This window comes from Bidens hawaiensis, unplaced genomic scaffold (assembly GCF_021521415.1).
Source record: "Bidens hawaiensis isolate Kalapana, Puna unplaced genomic scaffold, B.hawaiensis_p1.1 tig00018997_1, whole genome shotgun sequence".
NCBI lineage: Eukaryota > Viridiplantae > Streptophyta > Magnoliopsida > Asterales > Asteraceae > Bidens > Bidens hawaiensis.
Window position 1 is genome coordinate 250,813 of NW_027492889.1, and position 26,865 is coordinate 277,677.

Sequence of the window (26,865 nt, forward strand, 5' to 3'; positions counted from 1 at the left end):
GCTGGCTATAGAACCAGGAGAAGGAAATTCCGGCTCCCACTCCGGTGGAATGCCGTAAGTCTCTAGCAACTTCTCGTATTCAGAATAATCCCATGAAACTTCTATTTCGTCAACCTCAGTCTGAACGTTTGACATTATAGAAAGATTTGATGAAAGAATATACAAGAAATTTCAGTGCTTTATCAGAAAGAAAGCAAGAAGGTAATCAAGAATTAAAGGCGATAAAACTTCGACTAAAAGATATCTCCCACTATCTATACACATCGCAATTAATGCGATGGGATATGAACAGTGGAGAGAGAAAGTCATCGCCTAATCAACAACCGCCACGTCACGCGGGAAATTCGAAAAAGAAAAAGTTGCACAGTCGGGTACAGTGACAGCCGTCATAAACGTTCCATCATCTGTTCACGCGGCTGCGAGTGATCAACTTGTCCTTTTTTCATGATTATCTACACCAACAGAAGATATTTTCTACCAAACTTCAAAATTCAAAAACCTCCAAAAATCATTAAGTCCAAAATTTCACCCGCATAAAGACTTCACGCGGAAGAAACACTGGACTGGGGGGGACTTATAAAGGTAGGGTACCAAAAAAACCCAAATACCCTTAAGTACCACCCGCGGTTCATATAGGAACCTCTCATATACCACCCGCGGGACATACGGATCACCCGCATAACTCGGTTAAGGAAGAACGTCCTCACACCATACGCGGAAGCATCCAGGCACCCTCAGAAGTCATCCGCGAGATAGGACATCTATCCGCCAAAGTGACCGGAAGGAAATGCCAACTGGGCAGCTGTTATCAACTAACCGTCATCTAGAAAAATGTCCACGATTGTTACTTGAAGAGTACGTGACTCGCCTGTAAATGAGCAAAGGACACCTGGCCAGGTTGTTATAACCGTGCACATGGCCAGGGTATAATCCGTCCTATCATAAGGCGACGCGTGTCCAGGTTGTTATACCCATGCACATGGGACATATAGCTCAACCCATCACAGAAGGACACGCGTCCTACACCTTCCTACATCCTACATCCTTCGGCTATAAAGATCTTCTAGAAGAGGACAGCTGGCCCAATCACCTTCCTACATCATTCGGCTATAAATACCTTGTTAACGTGCATGAGGTATTCATTCATTCACTTGCACTCTGACTCACTTATACTCTGATTACACTTAGTCTGTTTACTTCAGTACTTTCTGCTTTACGAACGTTACTGATTCTCACGCCGGAGGGTGGTTATAGGAAGACCCCCACTCTTGTCCTTCCTGTAACGAGACTCACGGTGTCTGTTTTGCAGGTTCCGGTCACTTTGTGCTCATACTGTGTTAGTAGTTATCGTATTTTACCATGTGGACTCATTGAATCCAGAACCCATACCAGGGGATTGGATCCGTGTTTCTTCAATACCTCAATCACCTGCAATAAACCCTTATAATTTGAAAAGCTCATAACACCAACTACCAAAAGATTAACATAAAACCATAAATCAAACAAAAAGTCAACATTAACCATCAACTATAAACTCTTGTTCCTCCAATAATCTCCTGGCTTCATCACCAACCCGTGCACTCTTTGTTTCTACTTCTGCCTTAAGCCCATGTAGTTTCACATAATTATAATCTGGGCCGTCTCTGAGAATTTAAATACCTCGGCCGAGCCAATATAAAAAGTCCTGTAAGCCTTAACGAAAATTTTTTATTCGCTAATGTACATGATTAAAACTTTTATCAACCGATTTATTATAAGCAGAAATCATTCTGAGCATGTAATTATCTCATTAACTATTGCAATAAACCTTATTTTTAACACCAAAAAACATATATATGTAATATATATATAAAAAAGTTTGTGTCCCCGAGTCTTATGTGCCCCGGCCGATGGTGCGGATCACACACCCTCGGAGCCTCCCCTGATTATAATAACCAACACCCACAAACGTAATCACATACCCTCACAAATTAATAATTGTGATCAAATCTTTAATCACTGACCACAAAATCCAAATTCAATGCGAATGCAAATACTGAGATCACCCCAAATACAAAATTATTCAAAATGTAAACTCAAATTATTCTCTCTCAATTTAGGAAATTCCATATTTACCCTTGGAATTAAATGCAATATCACCCCAAACATCGTTGTAAGCAAATGATAACTAAAAGATGTAAAGTACTTTTCATCTTACATCTTACGACTAGGGTGTTCATAAACCATTGAAACCAGTTTAATCTTCCAGTTTGATATGTATTTATGATTTGTTTAATGGTTTACAATCCAGTTTACGTCTTGAAACTAAGAGTGTTTATGGTATCAGTTGTTTTGTGTTTCATTCAATAATAATCATCATGTCTTTTTAAAATGATGTTTTGTATTAGTATTGTGGTTATGTATTCGAACCAAGTCTTAGGGTTAGTGGCCTAGTGACTCAGACATAGTCTAGACTTTTAAACACAAATGCTACACATCTAGTCCTCTAGTAGTAACATCGCCACTTATCAAACTTACTAGAAAAAATAAATGACTAATGTTTTGAAACAATAAATGACTAGAAACATGTTGCCCTTCAACAGGTTAAAATTAAAGTACACTTTTTATTAATATGTAGTGTATAAAGTCTAACCTGCTAGCCCGTTTAGCCTTGTTATAATCAACTCGTTTAACATGTCAATATGTTTATGACCTGTTTACAGCTAGTATACAACTCATTTCCGACTCGTCAAACCCAGTCCACAAACAAATATCTCGATGTAGTGAGTTGGTAAAGAAGGGTCAATTGAAAGATGCTTTGGGAGTTACCAAGCAACATAAGCACATCAAGGCAAACAAGGTAAAAAGGAGGGTTTAGTCGTTAATCCTATTCTCATCTTGGGTTATTGGAAAACCATAAATGAGAAGGTTTTCGCAAATACGGTGTTAATTAGTCCTAAAGCTTTTTGAGGAAACAAAATCTATTGGATTCTTATGGGTCAGAAGCATATCGAAACTTAGTTTGGAGTGGAATCTTGTGTATCGGGTGTACTCCTGACTTCTAAGTTAGACTTAGCGCATACGTACCAATGGATCAAAAGCCGAGATTATTAAAACTCAATATCCTTCTAATTTAGTACTCATATTATGTTTCTAAGAAAGGAAAATTGGACATGGAAGTGACATTAACAATAATTAAAGCAACAAATAATTAAAGCATAAGACAAATATGAAATGTGAGGTTAGAATCTCTGCTATCATGAAAATGTTTAGTGCATCTTGAATTCATACCAAAGATTCCTTCTATATTATTATAATTATTATTATATTATTATTATCAGTGGTGGACCCAGAAATTTTGTTCATGGGGGCGGAATTTTGGTGTTCGATATCTATCAAGTAGGATTTATTGTTGGGTCAAATTAATAAAAAATTTCTTGTTAAGTCGGATTATTGTATTTTAATAATTCAAATTTCTTATTAATTTAACCGAATTAGGATTTTAGTAAATTTTAATGCTTGATTTGAGTGTTATACCAAAGATTTAGTTCAAGAGTGACAAAAGTGAAATAACATATGAAATTATTGATAGGTTTAACAAATTATTCTAAACCAATAATGAATTGATAGTTAATTATTTTACTTAAAAAACATAAGAAATGATATAATATTATAATAATACTTCAAGAGCTGATGTACGAAAAGCCACCCACCAAACTCTCCTTTCCCAATGCATATTTATTTATTTATTCATATCAGTTTGCTGCTTCTTCTTCATCATCTTTATATAACTCATATAACTACCATGTATACACATACCATGTTCATTCGAAAAACAATCTTTTCTTCGTACTCTCTTATTTCTTTCGTGTTTCTGCCCATGTTCACGGGAGTAGAGTCAAAATTTCATGAGAGGCAGTCGGTATTAGATCGTATATATACCACTGAAAAACAAAAATCTTCCCGACCACCTAGGTCCGCCCATGATGATGATCATGATGATTATTATTATTATTATTATTATTATTATTATTATTAGTCATTAGTAAGTAAAAATGTCTAAATTTTGACAACTCTAACTTCTTTACTTCATCTAAAATGTACCATTTCAATGATAAAGGGTTTATATTTCTTTGTGTAATTTACCTTCAACTCAAAACTTGCTTGAGCTAATTACAAAGGAGGAGTTACAATATATTCGAGTTATAACAATTTAATTTTTAACTAATTTGAGATAAAAGAGATGTCAAAATCAATGATATGACTTCTTTTTGTGACAAGACTAGTGTGGTCCATTTTGTATATCACAAGTTTTTCCTTCTTCAGCCTTCATTATTTGCTTTTTGTTGATGTTTATTTCAATTTCAGTTCATTGAATTTTTCTCCCTTCATTTATGTTCAACTAATGATTTTGTGTCAATTTGATCTCTAAAATGGTGTCCATGGCTTGGTCATCAATTGTTAAACTATGTTATTCATTTATGTTCAACTAATGATTTTGTGTCAATTTGATCTCTAAAATGGTGTCCATGGCTTGGTCATCAATTGTTAAACTATGTTATTTAAATGGCTTAATAATTGAAATAAGTAAGTATTGAGGAAACACAAAATCCCGCCTTAGGTCTATTTACTTAGTTCAAGAGTGATGATCTAGTATTTCTCATGATCACTACTAGAAAATTGAGCAATTGCTACCAAAAATTGAGCAATTGCTTCCGAAAAAACAAGGTAGCAAATTTAGCAACCGATTTAGAAAATTTGTTACCGAAAATGTGAATTACTTGACACGGTAGCAATGATTAAACGGTCGGGGTTTTTGCAACCAATAGTTTTCAGTGGCTAAGCAGTCGGAGTTTTTGCAACCAATAATTTTCAGTGGCTAAGCGGTCGGAGTTTTTGCAACCGTTGGCTAGGCGGTCGGAGTTCGAAGTTTTTTTTTGCAACCAGACATAGGAGTAGGAATTTTTGCAACGGGTTGCGCGCAGGGGCGGATTTATATAGGAGGTTGGGGGTGCACGGGAACCCCCCGAGTTTCGAAATTATAGTGTAATTCTATATATAAAATATGAAGTGCACCCCCTTATAAAATTGAAGTGCACCACCCTACTAAACTAAAAAAGTGGTGGAGTGGTTAAAACACTTTAAGCTATAGGTGATGTCCCATGTTCGAGGCTTTATTGGGCCGGTTTTTGTTTTTTTTTGTTTTTGATTTTTTTTACCTTTTATAAGACATGTGTTTTAATATTTTAGGGTTTTACTTGCAAAAATTATCAGCCGCTACCCTACAGGCCTACAGAGCACGAGGACGAACGGCAACGACTTGCTGCATATATCTATCCTTTGGCTCTTTTCCACGGTTTGTAATATTAATATATTAATATTGTTTTCAATTATATATTATCTACATGTTCTTTGCCATATTTTTATGTTTACATGTAGACTATTTAACCCAGCCATGTGTTTCAAGTTATTTAACTTTGAAATCAGTAATACTAGAAGCTTTTGAGTGTATCATTATTTGTGTTGTTCTCCCATATTCATTGATTGTGTTCACCAACAAACAAACAATTATTTCATGAAAATTTTATAATAATAACATGAGCCATATTGGGTATTGTATGTAGCAGGTGCCATGAAAGTCCTTATATGGATTGGTTATTTATTAGCAATTATTGATTTGTTTTGATAGTTGATTTTTGCTATTTGAATTTGATTTGTAGGTATTACTAATATGAATATCAAGAGATATTTTCAAATTGAACCATCAAACCTTGGGTTATCATCTTCAAGTAGTAAACCGTCAAAAGTAGATTTGGATGATTTTCCATGGGATCCTTCCGAAAGGCAACCGATTTCATCTTATCACCCAAGTCAAAACGATGAAATAAGACGAACATATCTACTTAGAGGTCCATGTCAACCAACCGGACATGATTTTCCACAAATAAATTATGGTAGTAAATTAAGACGCTTTAATGTGGAATGGTACACAGGTGAATTTGAAAATTGGTTGGAATATAGTGTCAAAGCAGATAAAGCGTATTGGTTGCATTGTTACTTGTTTAAGGAGTGTGGAAAAAACGATGCATTTTTGAGTGAAGGGGTGCGATGTTGGAATAAGGCTCGGGAGAAATTTAGTGGTCATGTTGGTAAATGCAATAGTTTTCACAACAAATCACGTAAAAAGGGAGAAGACTTACTTAACCAAGCTCAATCTATACCTGTGGCCCTTGATAAATGAACTGATATACAAAAAAAACAATATAGAATCCGATTACATGCTTCGGCTAGACTTACTAAAGCATTGTTGAATGGTTCGTTAGCTTTTCGTGGTCATGATGAGTCTGAAGAATCTCTCTATAGAGGAAATTTTATAGAGTTCTTAAAAGTGTTTGGAGAACTAAATGAAGAAATTGGTAAAGTTATATTAAGTAACGCTCCAGGGAATAACAAAATGACATCTCCATCAATCCAAAAAGAACTTTGTAATTGTTTTTGCAGAAGAAGTATTAAAGAAGATATTTGAAGAACTTGGTAATGATGTATTTTCCATATTAGTTGATGAATCGAGAGATATTTCTAAAAAGGAACAAATGGACGTGGTTTTAAGATATGTTGATAAATTGGGATTTGTGAAGGAGCGGTTTATTGGCCTTGTTCATGTTATGGAAACAACCGCGTTATCTCTTAAATCTGCAATTGATAAACTATTTGCTCGCCACAATTTGAGTATTGGTAGCGTTAGAGGCCAAGGATATGATGGTGCAAGCAACATGTCCGGTGAGTTTAATGGTTTGAAAGCTTTGATTTTAAAAGAAAATCCTTCCGCATATTTTGTTCATTGTTTTGCTCATCAACTTCAACTTGTTGTTGTGGCCCTTGCAACCAAACATCATGAAATTTTCAAATTTTATAAAGAAGTGTCAAATTTAGTAAATGTTGTTGGTGAATCTTGTAAGCGAATAGATTTGATAAGAGAAAGTCAAAGAGTAAGATTGGGATTGAATCCGAAAGTTGAAACTGGGAGTGGAAAGAATCAAGAATTGTCACTTGCAAGAGCCGGGGATACACGTTGGAGTTCTCATGAAAAAACAATTCACTGTTTGCTTACTTTATTTCCTAGTGTTATTGACGTGCTGGAATATATAGAAAATTCGGGAGAGATTTCTGCTCACAAAAGTGAAGCACATGGATTTCAATTATACATGAAAACTTTTAGTTTTGTATTCTATTTACATTTGATGAAATACATCTTGGGTGTTACTAACACCTTGTGTGAAGCACTTCAAAAAAAAGATCAAGATATGTTAAATGATATTAAGTTAGTTAAGTTAACTAGTGAAGGCCTAAAAAGTTATCGACTTGAAGGCTTTGACTCGCTTTTGGAAGATGTCACATCCTTTTGTGCCAAATATGATATTGAAGTGGTTGATATGAAAGCTGAGTATTTTGACCCAAAAAATCGAAGAAGGAAGACCGGCATCACCAATCGTGACCATTATGTGGTTAATAATTTCAACACGGTTCTCGACATGCAAATTCAAGAGCTTGGAAACCGTTTCAACGAGGTAACCACTAACTTGCTTATGTGTATGAGTTCTTTGAGCCCGTCTTGTAATTTTAGTGCTTTTGATAAACTAAACTTGTTAAAGTTGGCCGAGATGTATCCGTATGATTTTGATTTTGATGAAAAAGACAAGCTTATATATGAACTTGGCCACTACATTGCTAATATGAAAGAAGATAAGCGGTTTGCCAACTTGAATGGGGTAGGTGATCTTGCCAAAATGATGGTGAAAACTAGATTGCAAATTGATTATCCGTTGGTCTATCGTTTGATAAAGTTATCATTAGTTTTGCCGGTTGCAACAGCAAGTGTTGAAAGATGTTTTTCTTCAATGAAGATTGTGAAAACTGATTTGCGTAATAGGATGGGTGATGGATACATGAACGATTCATGCATTTGTTACATAGAAAGGGAATTCCTCCAACAAGTTTCAGTCGAAGATGTAATGCAACGATTTCAAAAGATGAAGACTCGAAGGGAACAACTTTAGGTATGCTTTTTTCAATTTGTTAAGACCATTATATTTATATTTTATGTTTTTATTTTGCAATGACGATGTCTTTTTTATGTTTCAATGACGATGTCTTTTTATTTTGCAATGGTGATGTCTTTTATATTTCAATATAGTATTTTTATTATGTGATAAACCGTACCCGAAACGAACCATCAACCGACCCAAACCGTCAAACCGGCCAGAATTTTTTATATCCTGCTCCATGAAATTGAAACATCAAAAAATTATGCACCCCTTGAAAAAAAATCCTGGATCCGCCACTGGTTGCGCGGTCGGAGTTTTTTTGCAACCGGGGGACGGTCGGAGTTTTTGCAACCGATAATTAAACGGTCGGGGTTTTTTAGCCTTTTATTTTAAAAAACTTGATTTACCACGTTAGTTTACAAACCCATTTATTTCATTTACCACATCAGTTCAACTAAATTCATTTTGATTGAACCTAGAAAACTATCCATTTTAAGAAGAATCATTTTCATATCAGAAGTTAATATCTCGTGATGAATCCATCTCCATACGCCATATCGATTGTGTCTAAGATGAAGGTAAGTAAAGTACTTTTTGAATTTGTATAGAAAAACACCAGGACTTTACACAGTTTGTTTTTTATGAGATGCCAATTGAAGGTGTTTATTGGTTTAAGATCTTGAGATTCTTAGTTGGGTTTATGGATTTTAATTATGTGGCTTAAGTGACAAGACTTACTTTGTTTTTCTCCTGATTGAATCGTACACACCAGGTGTTTGATGAAATGTCCAAATGATATTTTGAATCATAATATTTTTTGAAAGAAACCCAAACTAAAAATTAGGTTTTTAGGTTCATTTAGGTAGAATCAGAAAATACCCTTGAAGTTTGTTTTTAACATGTGTCGGTCGGTTATGATAATTGCCACTCAAGTTTTTTTCATGATAATCACTCACTCAAACTTCTTTATTTGGAGACTTTTAGTAATTCTTGTCTTGATACATAATTATCTTTGCAGTGTAGTTGTTGAAGTTTTGAAGGCGGATAGTCTCCAAAAGATTTGATTTGGAATGACATGGTACACCAATCGAAAGTGGATGTATGAAAGGATTGATAGTCACAGATTTCTTAATTCTGAATATTGTGACAATGTGGATTTGTTTTTGGACTTCGCATTTTCTAATGGTGTTGTTGATACGAGGGTGAATATGCATGGTGAGACCATACGTGATATAAAATGTCCTTGTTATAAATGCCAAAATATAAGTTATAGAGACAAAGTCACTGTTCAAAAACACTTGTATAACGAAGGTTTCATGCTTTGCTATGAAACATGGAGTGAACATGGTGGAAATACCATGCGTGACGTTGGGCAATCTTCTACTAACATGGAAGTTGATGATAATGATGACGGATACAAACGCATGGTGTTGGATAACATGTATGCATGCGGTTATACTTCAAGTACTTTGGAAGGAAATACAACGAATCCAGAAGCAAAAAAATTCTATGATATGTTACAAGCCGCCGATGAACCTTTATGGGAGGGGGAGAAGGCTACGAATTGTTCCAAGTTACAAGCTGCCACAAGTTTCTTGACATGGAAGTCACTATTTAATGTGTCAACTATAGCTTATAACTATAACATTTCCATGGTTAATGCATTGATGCCTGAAGATAATAAGCTCCCGAAAAACTTTTACGATACCAAGAAGAGTTTAGAAAAGTTAAGTCTTCCTTATGAAAGAATTGATGTTTGCAAAAACCATTGAATGTTATTCTATAAGCAAGACAAGACATTGAAACAATGTAAATACTGCAAGGAATCCCGTTATAAGAGTGGCAAGAATAAGGTACCTAATTTGGTGATGTCTTACATGCCAATTGGTCATAGACTTAAGAGGTTGTATATGTCTGAAAAATAGCCAAAGATATGACTTGGCACCATCACCACCACACAAAGAAAGGTAGCATGGCACATCCAACTATCCAAGTGACAGCATGGCTTGGAAGAATTTGACTCGGAGAATCCTGAATTTGCAAAAGAGATTCGAAATGTTCGTCTTGGATTATGCACTGATAGTTTTAGTCCAAATAACTCCAACTCAATTCCATACTCACTGTGGCCCGTCTTTCTTAAAATTTATAATTTACCTCCTTGGATGTGTATGAAAGACTCGTTTGTTGAAGTATGTTTGATTATTCTTGGAGGAAAGAGTCCAGGTCAGAATATCATCAATGTGTTTCTAAGACCATTAATAGATAAGCTGAAAGAGTTGTACAGGGAAGGAATTGAAGTTTATGATGCTTACCGTAAAGAGAACTTTATTATGCGAGTTATTCTTTTATGGACAGTTAGTGATTTTCCAACATATGCAATGTTGTCAGGCTGGAGCACGCATGGTCGTTTAGCTTGCCCATATTGTATGGGAGACACTCAAGCTTTTCGATTACCTACTGGACGTAAAGCATGTTGGTTTTGCTGTCATAGAAGATTTCTACCAATGTCACATCCTTTTCGCATTGATAAGAATGGATTTTGAAAATCAACAAGATCAATATTGGGACCTCCACCTGAGTTAACTGGTTGGGAAGTATTTAAAGAAGTCTCTAACATCCCAGTTGTCTATGAAGGTGTAACATGTAAACCAAAACACAGAGATCCAGAATTTGGCAAAACCCATTATTGGGTAAAGAAAAGCATTTTTTGGGAGCTTGAATATTGGCCCATGTTGTTAATCAGGCACAACCTTGATGTAATGCATATTGAGAAAAATGTCTTTGAGAATATATTTCTATTGGTGATGGATACTTCTAAAACAAAAGATAATGTTATGGCAAGGAAGGATGTGGAACAATTTTGCAATCGACCATCATTAAATCTTTCACGTGGAAACAATAATAAACTTTTAAAACCAAAAGCAGCATACACTTTAACCAAAGAGGAGGTAATCATGTTTGTAAATGGTTGAAACAAGTAAAGTTTGCGGATGGTTATGCATCAAATATAGGGGGATGCGTGAACGCTACACAAGGATCCTTCTACAACTTTAAAAGCCATGATTGTCATGTCTTCATGCAACGATTGGTGCCTATTGCCTTACGAGGGATGCTACCAAAACAAATATGGGAGTCGATAGTAGAGCTGTGCATATTTTTTCGTTTAATATGTTCAAGGTTTACACACCGAAGATTTACGTGAATTGAAGAAAAGTTTGTGGTAACTATTTGCAAGTTAGAAAAAATCTTTCCACCTAGGTTGTTCGACTCAATGGAACACCTTGTTATACATTTGGCCAATGAAGCTATTATTGGTGGTCCGGTGCAGTTTAGGTGGATGTATCCATTTGAGAGGTAATGTTTTAACTTAACAAAGTATCATTAGAAACAAAGGGAAGGTTGAAGGTTCCATTGTTCAGTCTAATCTCGCGGATGAACTTTCTAACTATTGCTCTTTGTATCTTTAGCGACAGTTGGTGAACCACGCAATTTTGCCCCTAACATTCCTTGTTCTTCCAGTATTGATCCCCGGTTAAGTATATTTAAATATCCATCTCGAAGATTATTTGAAAAGGGTGGAGAGGACAAAGTTCTTTCAGATAAAGATAGAGACATTGCTCATACTTATATATTGCTTAACTGTCACGAGCTTCTCGAGTCCGTTTGGTTATTTGATAAAGAGTTGAGAGGTTCTTTCCCGAGCTATGATGAAGCAACCCTTGATAAAATGAAAGAGAAGGAGTTTGCTATGTGGTTGCTGATCCATGTAAGCATTTTAACACATCTTTATTGTCTTAATATTTTAGCATAACAAAAATAATAACACACTTCTATGAATGTAGGTTATGAATGTTCCAAATAAAGAACATTTAAGAGGCCTAGCCCAAGGGCCTCTTACTTATGTGAAGTCACACAAGGGTTATTTTGTCAATGGTTATAAGTTTCACACACATACAGCTTATGATATCCGATTCACACAAAATAGTGGTGTATGTGTCAAAGGGGATACATACAACGAACATGAAATCGACTACTATGGATTGCTAGATGAGATCTTAGAGTTGGAATATCATAGTACCATAGGGCGTTGCGTGGTTGTTTTGTTCAGATGTACTTGGTTTGATCCTGTGAGAGGGGTAAGGGTAGACCCCAAAACTCATATGGTTGATGTAAGGCTCCGTTCCCGGTGCCTCACTTTAACATCGGATTTACTCATAAACATGGTTCTACAAATCAGAGTTTATTAAACCTTTCTCGGAAACGTTAACTCAAATCATTCGTTACAAACATTAAACCTTTTTCTTTGATACCATAAGACAAAGACATTATATTTAAAACATCTTTTCTTCCATCTTCAGATTCTAGCCATTCAATCCATGCCATGTGCCATCCTCATGCTAGCTCTTTCATCTACTCACCTGGTTGCATACTAAAAGTCAGCTACGCTGAGTGAGTTCTAGTTAATCAAGCAACTTGTCATAAAACCACTACATACATCATATATGTATCCGAAGACACATAACCCACTGTCTAACCTGCTACTGCTTAACCACTTAATTACCACTACAGCTTAGCCTCTTAATTACCCCTACAGCTTAGCCACTTATGCCACTTTATGCCAATTTATGCCACTTTAATAACGAATAACGTTGCCACTTTGACACTTTAATAACAAAGTCACGTATAGGCTTACCCTACCACGTACTATCGTCATGCCACTAACACTCTTACTAGGCCCTTACCACTTCTATCACACCCTACTTCTACTTGTCTACAACACACTTTACATCATCATGTCATTCATATAATAATCTAGTTACATCACAACATTTATATACACACTAATAACCACTAGGAGATCATTCCCGAATGATGATACGCGCAATATCCGAAGATTGTTCGCGCACCGACTAACCTTCCCTGTCTACGCGTGCAATATCCGAAGATCGTTCACGCACCAACAGACATCCATTTATAACATACATAAATATATCACATCAAACATTATAGCATACACTTACCACTTAAGGTAAGTGTATTCAAACTTCACATCGAGTATGCACACAGCCCCGAAAATATAACAAGAATGGGGCTAGAAACTCACCTGAACTCGGTTAACAGTTACTCCTTCTTTAGCTGTACGCGACTAACTGTATAACAATTACACATATCAATTAACTATTACTATCCATATCACGTTTCTAGTCTATTTACAACCCTCAACGAACGGGGGTCCGAGGGGCAGCGCCCCTGGCAACGGGGTCTAGGGGCGGCAGCCCCTAGCAGGATCCAAGGGGCAGAGCCCCTCGCTGGGGTCGAGCTGATCTGATTCGTTATCACATCACAGTCTAATTCGTTATCTAGCACCTGATTTGATTCGTTATCTTTCCTTAGCTGATTCGTTATACTAGTTCGTCCTCTTTCATAACGAATTGGACCTTTATGACAAACTGGTCCTTTATCGAACTGAATCCTTAACGAACTGAACCCTTAACGAACTGGGGGTTCATTCGTCAGTTCTTCCTTAACGAACTACTTAACGAATTTGGGTTAGTTCGTCACCCTTCTCCTTAACGAATTGGATACGAACTAAGGCTAGTTCATTAGCGAATCACCTTGACGAATTACTTCTAATTCGTTACTCTCCGTTAACGAATTAACTCTAATTCGTGAACTTCCCGTTAACGAATTAGGGTTAGGTCAGAATGTCAGAGAACATTCTCTGACATCCTTACCTCGTACACCCAACTCCGTCGCCACCTTTCCGGCGCCGCCTTCGCCGGAAAACCGGGATATCGCCGGAAAAACGATATCTCTGCCGTTTCACCATCGTTTTCACCGTTTTTCATCCCGTTCGATCCATATCTGTGCTAGGGTGATCCCTAAGCTCATATTAGGTTCGATTTATACCCGATTCCACCTGGATCTCGTGACTTCAATGGTTTAACGATGTCGGCTCGTTGTTTCATGACTAAATCAAACGGGTTTGGATCTCTGCAATATCATACTATCATTACCTCGGGTCGGTGCTTGGTTTCCTTATTGGTTTCGACTAAGATAAGGAGAGAACTAGAGAGAGAGAGAGCTTAAGTGTGTGTTTTGGATGGTGTATGGAATATGAGAAATGAAGGATTAAATGGTGATTTATGGTTTATATAATTATGGATCATGGGCTTAGGCCCATGGTCCTTCCCTCTTTCCTTCATAACCCAAGTCCATAACCCATATCCATGTAACCCAACACTAGCCCGACTCATAATAAATTGCATTTTCATTTTATTAACCGATCAAAATTTGGGATGTTACAGTTGATGTTAAACCCACAGCTACATGATGCATTGATGACCCCTTTATCTTAGCATCGCAAGCGCAACAAGTGTATTATACATCATATCCTTCAAAAGCAAAGGAACTAAAAGGATGGTTAGCAGTTGTAAAGACGATCCCAAGGGGAGTTTACGAACTCGCACAAGATGTTAGTGAAGTGGATAATGTTGGTAATGCGGATGAGGAGAATTTATTTCAAGAGAATGAACGGATAGAATGCACGGTAACATATGATCTTCTCCCCATTTCTTTTGTACATGAGGATGGAATGTTAGAAGAAGTAGAAGATGTTGATAATGATGATGAAGTTGACGTCGAAGCCACCCATTTAGCTGATAAGGATTTTGACGATAACGATGAAGAAGTTGATTTTAATGATGAAGATTCTGAAGACGAAGATTTTGATGATGGAAATTTTAATGAAAATTTGTAATAACCAGGATACCTTCTTTTTTTGAGATTTATAGTTTTAGCTGAACATATGTTCAGATTGATTATACTTTCTGATGGATCTGGCCAATTGCAGTTTTAGTTTTGTTAGTAATTTAGGTTCAGTTTGCTTTTTTGTGTTTAGTTTCACTAATTTTGTTGTATGTTCTCCGATAATTGTTTGTTGTATGTTGGTGTAAAAGGTATGTGTAGGTTCCCCCCGGGGCTCGCTGATCGATACGAGATCCGCACGAGGTTCAGTAGTGCGGAATCCTCATAGACTCGTTTAATGGTGTAGAAGATGAAGAACACGATTACACTCAAACAAACACTCGAACAAACACACGAATGGGATAAACAAATCTGCAGATCTTTTATATAATAACCAAACCACGTTACAAACCGAACATAAACAAAACACGGCCGACCCAAGTTGAGCTCTACCTCGGGCCGTCCCACACGACTCTCCCTCTCTGTTTCTCTCTAGACAATTGAACTGATCACAAAACACTCTGACTTTCTGGATACTAAACCCTAAACAAGACACACATATATATAGATAAAACAACTTCGCGGGCTTGGGCTTGGGCCAGTAGGCGAAGTTGTTCTAACTTCGCCTATGGCGTCTCCGCTGGTCAGAATTGCATAACGACGGTCACAAAATGCACCAACAGACTCACCTTTGACCGTTGCTCTCAATTCTAACAAACACAAAAGATCATCTGTTACAAAGCATGCACTAACAGACTCCCTCTTAATTGATGATCTTCTGTTTGCTCCTTCTTGTAGGACTCGATTGCACTGTGATCTTCAGACTTGAACTTCACATATACATGCAACATCCATCCTGTCTTCAACCAGCCGTGTCTGAAACTGTCATGTAGCTTCACAAATCTACCAATCACCCGGCGTCTTCCATATCAGATCTCCCCTTCAGTGTATGCTTCTCCGACTATATCGATCGAGGTCTTTGACATGCATGCATCCCCGTGTCTAATTGATCATCTCAACCAATCACATGAAGTTCTTCTAACTTCACCAACACGTGAAGTTGTGCTCCCTCCACAACTTCACCAACACGTCGGAATTGTATAGTAAGATAAGGTTCAATCTTCAACTACTCAACATCAAGTGATCAATTTCATCACAAAACCACCTTGACAGAATCTAACACACATGACCATTAATTAATCTGAAGCATCTTCAATCACCATGGATAACGATCAATAACATAAACAAAGTAATTCCCGATTAAATCCAACTTGTTCCAAAATCGTAACAGGGTCCAATTCTCGAACGCCTTGAAAATAACATAAATAATATGCTCTGACCGCAATACAGTAATGACAAAAACCTTCAGTTCGATTTGAATTTCTTCAGTTGGTCAACCTTGAACAACAACAATTTCTTTGCCCACAAACACCCAAATATGTGTCAATATCCAGTTTCAATCAATATCCCATTCACAACTTCAACTCCATATCCAGAGTTGACCCGTATTTGTTCACACGTAAGACCAAGATATACCAAGTTTCACTCGTTGTCGGAACAACACTTTCGGTCTCACAATAATCGTGTACACCTAGCCATACAGACGAAAACTCCAAACAATTTTTTTTTTTTTAACTTCGCCTAAAAGTCAACTTCGCCCAAAAGTCAACTTCGCCTAAAAGTCAACTTCGCCCCTCATTAACTTCGCCCGGCTATAACTTCGCCTGGCTAATAACTTCGCCAAAACCCTAAAATTTTAGCGACAACTTCGCCTGAACCCAATAACTTCGCCTACGGCGGTTGTTCGGCCAAAAACACATCAGAAACGTGCTAGAAACACCAAAACACAGATCTCGAACCATAGCATAAAAGCCTAAGGCTCTGATACCACTTGTAGGTTCCCCCCGGGGCTCGCTGATCGATACGAGATCGGCACGAGGTCTAGGAGTGCGGAATCCTCCTAGACTCGTTTAATGGTGTAGAAGATGAAGAACACGATTACACTCAGACAAACACTCGAACAAACACATGAATGGGATAAACAAATCTGCAGATCTTTTATATAATAACCAAACCACGTTACAAACCGAACATAAACAAAACACGGCCGACCCGAGGTGAGCTCTACCTCGGGCCGTCCCACACGACACTCCCTCTCTGTTTCTCTCTAGACAATTGAACTGATCACAAAACACTCTGACTTTCTGGATACTAAACCCTAAACAAGACACGCATATATATAGATAAACCAACTTCGCGGGCTTGGGCTTGGGCCAGTAGGCGAAATTGTTCTAACTTCGCCTATGGCGAAGTTGTTCTAACTTCGCCTAAGGCGAAGTTGTTCTAACTCTGCCTATGGAGTCTCCGCTGGTCAGAATTGCATAGCGACGGTCACAAAATGCACCAACAGTATGCTGACAAAATGCAGCATTAATACTTTGCCCTTTTGACCTGATTTGTGCATAGCAGATTTGTGAAAAGCAGTTTAGGCTCAATTTCAAACCAAAGTGCCCCTGCACATGTTTGACCCATGTTTACTATGTTTCAGTTCATATATATTTGGTATGACTATAAAAAATATAATGTTTATATAATATCTAATATTGTGAGAGTTAAACAAGCCTAGTGAGTTATACGAGTCGAGCTCTGTGAAAGTCAAACGAGGTTAGGATTGGGAAGTTGCTGGAGGATCTTAATGTGTTGGCGGGAACTATTTCGGTTTGGGTTCAATTTAGGTTTTTTTTTGAGTTTTTGGTTTGGGTTAGGTTCAGTTTCGGTTTTGATTTGGGTTAGGTTTCGGGTTTTTGGTTCTGCATATTTACCCATGTTTCAATTCTTAAATATTTGTAGGTAGTTGTGATAACACTAGACCACAGTCGGATGCATATCATGATCCCTTCGTGCCTTCTCCCAGTGATGGTGATGATGAGTCTACTGTTCATGTTGCTAGGCGGGGACATGCTTCCCAAATTCAAGTACCAGAACCAATTAACCGAGCATGGATTTGGATCGAAGATGGACAGTAAGTTCATATATATATATATATATATATATATATTTCCATATATGTCTCAATCGTCTGTATTAATTCCTATATTTCCTCATTTGTTTTTATGTGTTTAAAATGGTATTAGCTGCATTTTTAGGATTGCAAACTTGATAGTTTTTAATTCCATTTGCCTTTGCAGTTGATTGTTGATCTGATGTGTACTGTTACTACACACGAATATATGACTTGTTTCCAACCAACTTACAACTTACCATGCTTATTTTATTGTAAATTGCTAGTTAATGAACTACACATCAGATGCCACATAAGCAAAATATAAAATAAAACCTATTTAGGTGCAGATAAAAATGAATCACCAGGTGAATTCAAATTGCTTATTTTATTGTAAATTGCTATCAGATGCTTATTTATTTGTAAATTATCTTTATGTGCGGATAATAAAAATTATATGAAAATTTTCTTTCCAAGGTAACAAAACATGTTGTCTCGGGTACTTACTTCAAGATACTCATCTAATCCGTATTTAACTTATATGTGTTATCTTATATTCTCCAGTGTCATTATAAAATGATGTTGGTAGCTTAGGGCTTACTTCAAGTTTTTTTCCTCTTCAAGGTGGATGGTGATTTTATATGTGTATCATCTGTTATGCCCTTATGTGATAAAATTTGACTTTTCAACTTGTATGCTAATTACATTTATGCCAATGATTGCTCATAGCCTCCTTTAATTTGTAGATTTAGTAATCAGGAGACTTCTACCAGGATTATTGGATTAAATATAAAGCATATGTGGTCCAGTCCATGGGACAGCTGGAGAGATGTTTCTTACGAGTACAGGACGCGGTTGTTTGAGCGTTTTAAGGTGTGTATACATAGACAAAAAAAAATTTTAATATATTTTGTATACCGGTCTGGTTTAGAAACTTTTGAAGTGGAAATCTTGTACATTCTTTGATGGTTAAGAAAAGTTAAAAAGATAATCAAGAATTCCCAGTTTACATTTTTAATATTTTTTACTACTTATTAAATAACATTACTAAGTATAATATTACAATAAAAGCTACCCAATGGGACCAATAAACATATAATTACCTTTCTTCCTCTGACCAGTTCGTATGTATTTTGGGGTTCGGGTCAGTTTCAGGTGGAATCTGCAAACTTGTTTAGCTAACTAGTTGTGTTTGGGCCAAGCGCAGCGGTATGCGGGTTGACCTGTTTAACCCCATTTTATTTAATATTTTTAAAAATATTTTTTTAGAATATATGCATGTGGTGTTAGGGTTCATGTTTAACACCCCTAAACACAACTCTATTCTTATTGGAACATTTTGTATACTTATTAAAAGTTTTTTTTTCATAGTGTTATTTTCAGTGGGAGGAGAAATGGAGTACAGAAATTTTGGGATATTAGGAGAAGTGCATAGCGGGTAAATTTCCCGATTTGTTGAGTATGGTACGAAAGAAGGCCACAGAAACGGCGAGAAAACAAGGTTTTGTAGTTGGAGATGATTTGACCGTTCTTGAAGACTTTAAACCATCTTGGATAAGAAGTGGGATATGGAAAAAATGATTGCAAATTGGAATACACCAGAATGGAAGGAAAAGTCCAAAAGAAATAGTTCTAATAAAAATAAATCAACTGGCGGGAAGCATACGCTAGGATCTCAAAGCTATATGACATTAAAAAGAAAAGGGGTAAAGTATAACTCTCATTTTTATTTATGACTTTTCTGCTTACAGTTCCTAAGATACCTGAATGCCATTTGGATATTAGTTGCATGCAAGTAGTAGATTGATTAAATTGAAATTGAAATTTTAATATTAGATGCTAGTTTGTTTATTAAATGAAATTTTAATTTTAGATGCTAGTTTGATTATTAACTGGCTCTAGTGTTTAGTCAGTTGTAGATGTTCATGTGAATATAGCTAGAATACATTTGGCATTATGTATCTTATTGATAATGAGCTATGATATCAATTTTAGTATGTTTCTAGATGGCTAGGAATGGGTGTATGTAACTTTAGTCATGGTTTTAGTTAAAATGATTGAATTAATTTGCTGCAATGAAAACTATATATGTATAGTAACTTCTCAAGATCCAATGTGTTTCTATGTCTGATCATTATAGCTTCCTATAACTTCTTAGACCTTAAATGAGACCCCTCTATTTCTCACATAATTGGCACTAGTCCCTGTCCCTCTTAATTGCACACACATACTGAAATTTAGTATATTTTTTAGGGCAATATTTGTTTAAGAACCTGATCCAATTTAGCATGTTATAAATTGATTGAACTCAAACTGATATGAAATATATGTTTATAATTTCTGATTGAACTCATTTGAAGCTGAATTTAAGGAGTTTTATTTGATAATTACACCTTTGTAGGAAATGAAACTTGGACGTGAGTTGACAACCCATGAGATGTGGAAGCAATCACATTGTAGGAAAGGAAGTAGGCCTTTGGATAAAGATTTAAGCAGTTCACTAGTTTCGGAGGATGATTCGGAAGGAAGTTTTGAAGAAGAAAATTTTGAATTGGGTTGATGATAGGGCAAAGGAGACATGGGTAAGTTGACTAGTTAGTAAAATCCAAACAAATTTCAAAAGATAAATACAGTGAAATTCGAATAATGTAATTATGTGGATTTAATAATAGGTTAATTACAATGGATATGTTGTGGAGAAGTACGGGGGAGGAACGTAGTGAACATCCCAAATTTGACCAAGACTTGTGGTCACGAGCTGCTGGGGGCGTGAAGAGAGGAAAGCTGTACGGGTTAAGCAATGTTAGTGGCACGCGTGTGCATGTCAGACAAGACCCCGAGGTATGTTAACATAATTCATTTTTTGAAAAAAAGAAACTTGAAATAGGTTTATAGTTTGATCTGAAGTCAAGGAGAAGGCTGTATAAATAAAAAAATAAATTAAAAACAAAAATAAAATAATAAATTAAGCATTTGGAGGCTTGAAAAATTAAATTGTCAAAAACTTGGAACATTATAATATGTGTTTCGGGTTACTAGCGAGCTATTATATGTGGGACAAGGGTACATGGAACATAATCCAAATGAATATGCAGTTTATCCGTTTATAACCTGTTTATGTCAGCACGTTTATAGTTTGTTTATAAGTCGTCGACCCGTTTACAACTCGTTTATAACCTGTTTATGTCAGCACGTTTATGGTTTGATTATAAGTCATCAGCCTGTTTACAACTTGTTTATAACCTATTTATGACAGCCCCATTATAATTTGATTATAAGTCATCGGTCGTTTATAACTTGTTTATTTTTGACCCGTTATCACTTGTTTTTTAGATTGAAAAGTTGAACTTGGTTATTAAGGAGCTCGTTAAGGAAAAAGAAGACGAGAAAGAAAGGTTAAATGGTATAATTGCGGAGTTGGTGGCTGAAAAGGAAAAAGTTAAAGCGGAGAAAGTTGCAATGCTTGATAGGATGACAAACATTGAGGCTATGTTAAAATATATAGTTCAATAGGCAATTCTCAGTTTTTTTAAGCTAGATATTTGAATGTTTGGATATCTTGAATCTATGTTTAAAATAGTCTATTTTGGAGTGTTTGATAATTTGGGCTTGTTTTTAACGCTATTCATTATTTTTTGACAAAACTACTTGACAAACAAACTTATCCAATACAAAACAAGTGGTTAGAAAAATTGTTGCAACAATAGCAAAAATCCAATAGCAACAACGCGGTAGCAAAATTTGGTTGCAAAAATGCGGTTGCAAAATTTGGTAGCAAAATTTGGTTGCAAAAATGCGGTTGCAAAATTTGGTAGCAACAATGTAGTAGCAAAATATGATCGCAACAGTATGGTTGCAAATTTTGGTAGCAACAGTCAGGTTGCAACTATCAGTTGCAATATTTACTACCTTTCATGTGGTCTCAAATATCTGGTCGCAAAAGCATCAGCCGTCGCAAATTGGTGGCAATAGGGCAACTGCAACCAACCTTTTTCCTACCACGTTTTTCGTTGCAAAGCGGTCGCAACAAAGCAGTTGCTACCGTTTTGCGACCAAAATCATCGTCGCAATAGCACTGTTTTCTAGTAGTGGATGGGTTATATTCCTTTTTGGCGCAAATGAGTAGTACACCTACAAAACAAAACAAAACAAAACACAGTGAGCTCGTTACGAGGGAAATGAGGGGGGGGGGGTCCTCTCGTAAACACCCTCCGGCGTGAAAATCAGTATACTATTTGTAATAAGTTGATGTGCTTAAAGTAGTTAAATAATTATTAACTAAAATTATACTAATCTAGACACTAAGTAAATACTCTAGACCCTTAAACTACTAACCGGCAAGTGAACCGGTCGACTCTAGTACAGCTAAGTAAGTCCGGAAATCGAACCCACGAGACTCTTTAAATAACAAAATTAGCAAACAAGACTCAACTACAAGACACGACTATTTAATAATAATATTTGAGGTGGAATTTAAAACTAATAATTAAGACTTAATAATAATTAACTAATGATTACTTTAATTAACTAATAATATGTAGGTTCCCCGGACGGATCACACGAGATATCCCGATATACACAGGTGCGGAATCCCTGTGTAGATCGTTACAGACGTAGAATATTAGCTCACGAACACACGAACACGATACGAACAAAACCACGTTATATTAATAACTCGAACCGTGATACTTACAGACTCTCGACCTCACGTCAATAGACTTACTGAATTACACGTAAATAGCCAACTCGATCAACCTAAACTCTCACTACTGATTAACATTAAAAAGCCCGTAACCTATCAATATAAATACACGACATCTTCGCCTCATGCGAAGTTGTCTATAACTTCGCTCGTTCAACAAGTTCGCCTAGGCGAACTTGTCAACAACTTCGCTTGGTTAACAAGTTCGCCTAAGCGAACTTGTCAACAACTTCGCTTTTACAAACAAATACACAAACAATATTACAGACTCGATTACAGACATTTGACATATGAACTACTGACATCTATGCACCAACAGACTCCCCCTTGGCAGTAGCTTCATATCTTGATCTTTCAGCTCTTGTCTCGTAATCCTGTATCTTCAAGCGTGCACTCCTTCTCTAACACACACCGTGACTACTCGCTGATATTTCCTTGCTTCATCCTTCCAAGCAGGAATATAGAATATCTTCTTTTCATTCAACACTTGCAAATCAGCTTTTGATAAGTTAACAAGATGCATCGGGTCATACACCCTCAGCACTTCTTGTTCATCTTCGTCTTCCATCACGGCTTCAGCAGTCTGGCAATCAACGTACCACCATTTTAGATTCTTCAACACATCTTGAGGCATAGTCTTCATTTGAACCTCCTTGATGCATCGGATCGGTTTGTACTTCATCACCATCCATGGCTTGCCATCTGCTCTCAATCCCCTTTCTGTATCCTCCACGAGCTTTCCATTCTGTGGCTTTAATAGTTCAAACTTCTTTTCTTTTATGCTTTCTTTCCACACAATCTTCTCAATCATTCTTGCCATATTGTTGTCACTTCTATTTATCAGGCCCAACCTGGCCAAATCCTTCACCTCACATTCCGGCAACGTATTGAGAGATCTCAACATTCTCTTGAAGTATTGAATACCATCATAACGGTTCACCACAAACAACTTCATTTGATCATCATATATCCAACAGATGATTCCCTTCTTCGACTCAGCATAGCCTTTGATGTTATAACTCTTCTTGAACATGGCTGGAACAGCAGGCTTCTTGGTCTTGATAAACCAATGAGCACAGCCTTCCTTCCACCTAGGCTGCTCCTTCCACTCAGTCTCATCCATCTCAACACTCACGTCGGCTTTCTCTACATCAGGGATCTCGTGTTCAACGTTTTCTTCTACTATCTCCCCTTCTTCTATTCCATCTTCAATCACAATCTGCTCACCGATCTTCTCAATCATATCACTCGGCAGCACATCTTCATCAAACAACACATCATCGCTGAACATGTCATCGTCAAGCTCCTTCAACGCATCAATCACGTCATCCTCCACCAACACCACATCATCACCACCAGCCGCGTCGGTAGACTCCCCCTCAGTTGTGGAAGTACCAAGAGCTTCAGAAGTTCTTGGCAGCTCACCACCTGCATCTTTCGATGCATTGGGATCATCGTCTCGGTCATTTCTCTTCTTCGTTCTGAGCTCGTCGCCTTTACAGCTCATCTCCCCCTGAGATGCCAAGAACTCCTTCAAGGCATCTATGATTTTCCCATGCTCAACCAGGAGGGATGCCTGTAGTTGATTTGCTTCCACTAGGCTTTGAATAGTCTTTGATTGCTCTGCCACGATCTGCTCTAGTTAAGCTATCCTCTCTGAGTCTGACATAGGCGAAGGCGAGACTCCAGAAGCAGGCGTAACCGCAGGTGGTACCATACATGATAACCCTGCAGCAGTGACGACCGTTGACTCTACAAATCGTGCAGCTACCACCGACTGAGTAAGCGTTGGAGGTGGTAGTGACACGATCTCCGGAGTCGACGTCTGGATAGCAGTGATGGATGGAGTGCCAGAAGCTGATGTAGCCACCACGGGAACATCCGCAGCGCTTGTACTTGTAACCTGTATAGAAGAAGGAACAATAGACATACCAGACAGTGCGGCCGGAGCAAAACGTACAGTCCTTGAAGTCTCTCCAGCTCCCATGCCAGCACCTGTCCTCTCCCGTCTTGATCTTCTAATCAGCTTATGTATGTCTTCTTCTTCTTCCGACTCATCATCATCCTCCGTTCTCTTCCTCTTCCCAAACGTTCTTTCTCGAGACACCATCAACCATCTCCCCTCATTCATAATCTCATCCAAATCGGAGTCAGCCATCGACGTAGCTGCTCTAGTCATACTCACACCCAAACCTTATGCAGCTGAGACCTGCACCTCTTCAACTTGATCCATGTCAAAATAGCCTTAACCTCCAAAAACAGCGTCAAGGTCTATATCCTTAGCAGTTGATACAACAGGCACAGCAGGAGCAGGAACAGCTTGAGTTGCTCTTGCCTGTTGCGGTTGAGGATCTCTGAACTCGTCCCCACCAGCAGGAACATACTCTGGGTTAATCAAAAACCCAAACAGTGGAGTATGCCTGGGACGACGTTCAGGGTTGCTCCTCGCACTCGACGTGCGGCATTGAGCAAAGATACGTTTGCTCACCGATTCCACGTATCTGATCGGGCGTCTCTGAGGTAGAGCCGGAGCGACATGGTTCAATATCATCTGGATGAACCGTGGGTACATAATGAACCGCTCCCGAGACATCGCCCTTCTCTGCCTATCAATCTCGTAGAAGACCATTTGACTGAAGCTATAACGTTTGTTATAGGTCAGTGCAGTCATTGCAGACTGCATGGTCGCACCCATACCATCCGTGCCCGCCTTCCTCCCCGACATGCACACTATCATAACGTGCATGAGGAAGCGCCACTGATCTAGAAGGAAACCCTTCCTCCTCTGGGTATCTCCTAATGGACCAGAGTAGCCCATTCGAAGAAACGCTCCATCACGGAACGGAGCTACGAACTCTGTAGGGTCATCCCTAGTCTCTTCACCGAATCGTAACGCCACCCGGATCTGTTCAGAATTGAACTGAACCTGTTGATTGTTCACCGTCGCTCGCATGACCGGGGGCTCAATACGACAGTCGTATTCGACCGTCTGCCAGAAGTCTTCGATATTCGGTAGAGATATCGGCAGTGTGTTTGTGATTGCATGAAAAATCCTCGAGCGTAGGAGGAAAGTGATGATCTCTCGATAGTCGTCCACACCGCTCGCCTCCGGGTCAAGAGTGATGTACATATTGTGACCCGGGAAAAATTGTCTCTGATTGTCACCATCATCTCCTCCTGCACCTCCAGCACCAGCTACCGCAGCCATATCTGCAACAAACTAACCAAGTTAGAACGACAAAAAGACATAGCACAAGTTCGCTGGTTACCATGAGCGAAGTTGTGTTAAACTCTGTATAGGCGAAGTAAAAGTTGAGGCGAAGTTGGGAACAACTTCGCTTCAGCTTTAAGTTCGTCTAATTTATATTAAGTAAAAATGATCCAGGCGAAGTTAAAGTTAACTTCGCCTCATCTCAACATCGCCTCGGGCGAATTTAAGTTACAGGCGAAGTTACGGATAACTTCGCCTCAGGCGAACTTAAGCTTCGGGCGAAGTTACAGATAACTTCGCCTCAGGCGAACTTAAGCTTCAGGCGAAGTTACGGATAACTTCACCTAAACCCTAACTTCGCCTGAATCTGAATCGGCGACAGTAAGTTTAATGGAACAACGTGCAGTTGATGATTCGGCTAGTTTAGACGATTAAGCACTCTTAAACACAAGTTTTTAAGGACATGTTGACGATCAGTATGGTGATTAACACATTAAAACACAAGTTATGAAAATCGGTTTCAAAACCGATGGTTCGAGGTTAATAACCGGGTCGAAACGACCCTTGATTAGCATGAAAGAACTTGTAATATATGATAAAACAACATCTCGAACCTTTGATCGGTGTGAAAATAGGGAATAAATAACACGTAATCGGTGTAAATATCAAGTTCGCCGGAAGATGTAAGTTCGCTGTGGATATAATAAGTTCGCTGAGTTTGAGATAATGAACAGAATTGACTGTTTATTAGCCTTATATATGGGCGGAGTTATTCAGGCGAAGTTAAGGATAACTTCGCCTGTTCAAAACATCGCCTATATATATACAAAATTTAACCTTATAAGTTTAACATTTTTCCAATTAAGTTATAAAACTTTCCTTGAAGAACTAAATGACATGATCAATTCTAAGTAACCAGTTAAAAAATCATAAAACTATCTAAGTACAAAAACTTAAAAAATTTAAAGTATAAGGGATCAAATTTCAGTCTCGATAGGGACTGCCACGTTTTAGAAAAGATCCGAACAGGAATCATACTAAGTATGTGACTGTCACATAGATCCGTGTTTAGCTGTATTATGACATAAAGAGACAGGTTGTAAGCAGGTATAACTTAAGATGGTTTTCATCGTTTCTGTGATACGAATTATATTCAATTAAGTCTCAAAATTTAAGTGGG

At 37.6% G+C, this 26,865-nt stretch overlaps 1 protein-coding gene and 1 long non-coding RNA gene across 2 annotated transcripts; both read left to right on the plus strand.

Moving 5' to 3' along the window:
• The first annotated feature begins 5,576 nt into the window (after nt 1-5,576).
• Nucleotides 5,577-8,036, plus strand: LOC143557528 (uncharacterized). Its single transcript, XM_077046581.1, has 4 exons — nt 5,577-5,595; nt 5,700-5,888; nt 5,973-6,128; nt 6,481-8,036. Exons 1-4 carry the CDS (start codon nt 5,577-5,579, stop codon nt 8,034-8,036), a joined length of 1,920 nt encoding a protein of 639 aa, XP_076902696.1.
• A 9,583-nt stretch (nt 8,037-17,619) lies between these two features.
• LOC143557521 (uncharacterized) lies at nt 17,620-19,339 on the plus strand. Its single transcript, XR_013139592.1, has 3 exons — nt 17,620-17,793; nt 18,519-18,645; nt 19,144-19,339. It is a non-coding gene; the product is annotated as an uncharacterized LOC143557521 (long non-coding RNA).
• The last annotated feature ends 7,526 nt before the right edge of the window (nt 19,340-26,865 follow it).

Coding starts and splice junctions, on each gene's coding strand:
- LOC143557528 (XM_077046581.1), top strand. Junction 5,889..5,972: donor ACGAACATATCTACTTAGAG/GTCCATGTCAAC, acceptor AATGGTACACAG/GTGAATTTGAAAATTGGTTG. Junction 6,129..6,480: donor GAAATTTAGTGGTCATGTTG/GTAAATGCAATA, acceptor TTGTTTTTGCAG/AAGAAGTATTAAAGAAGATA.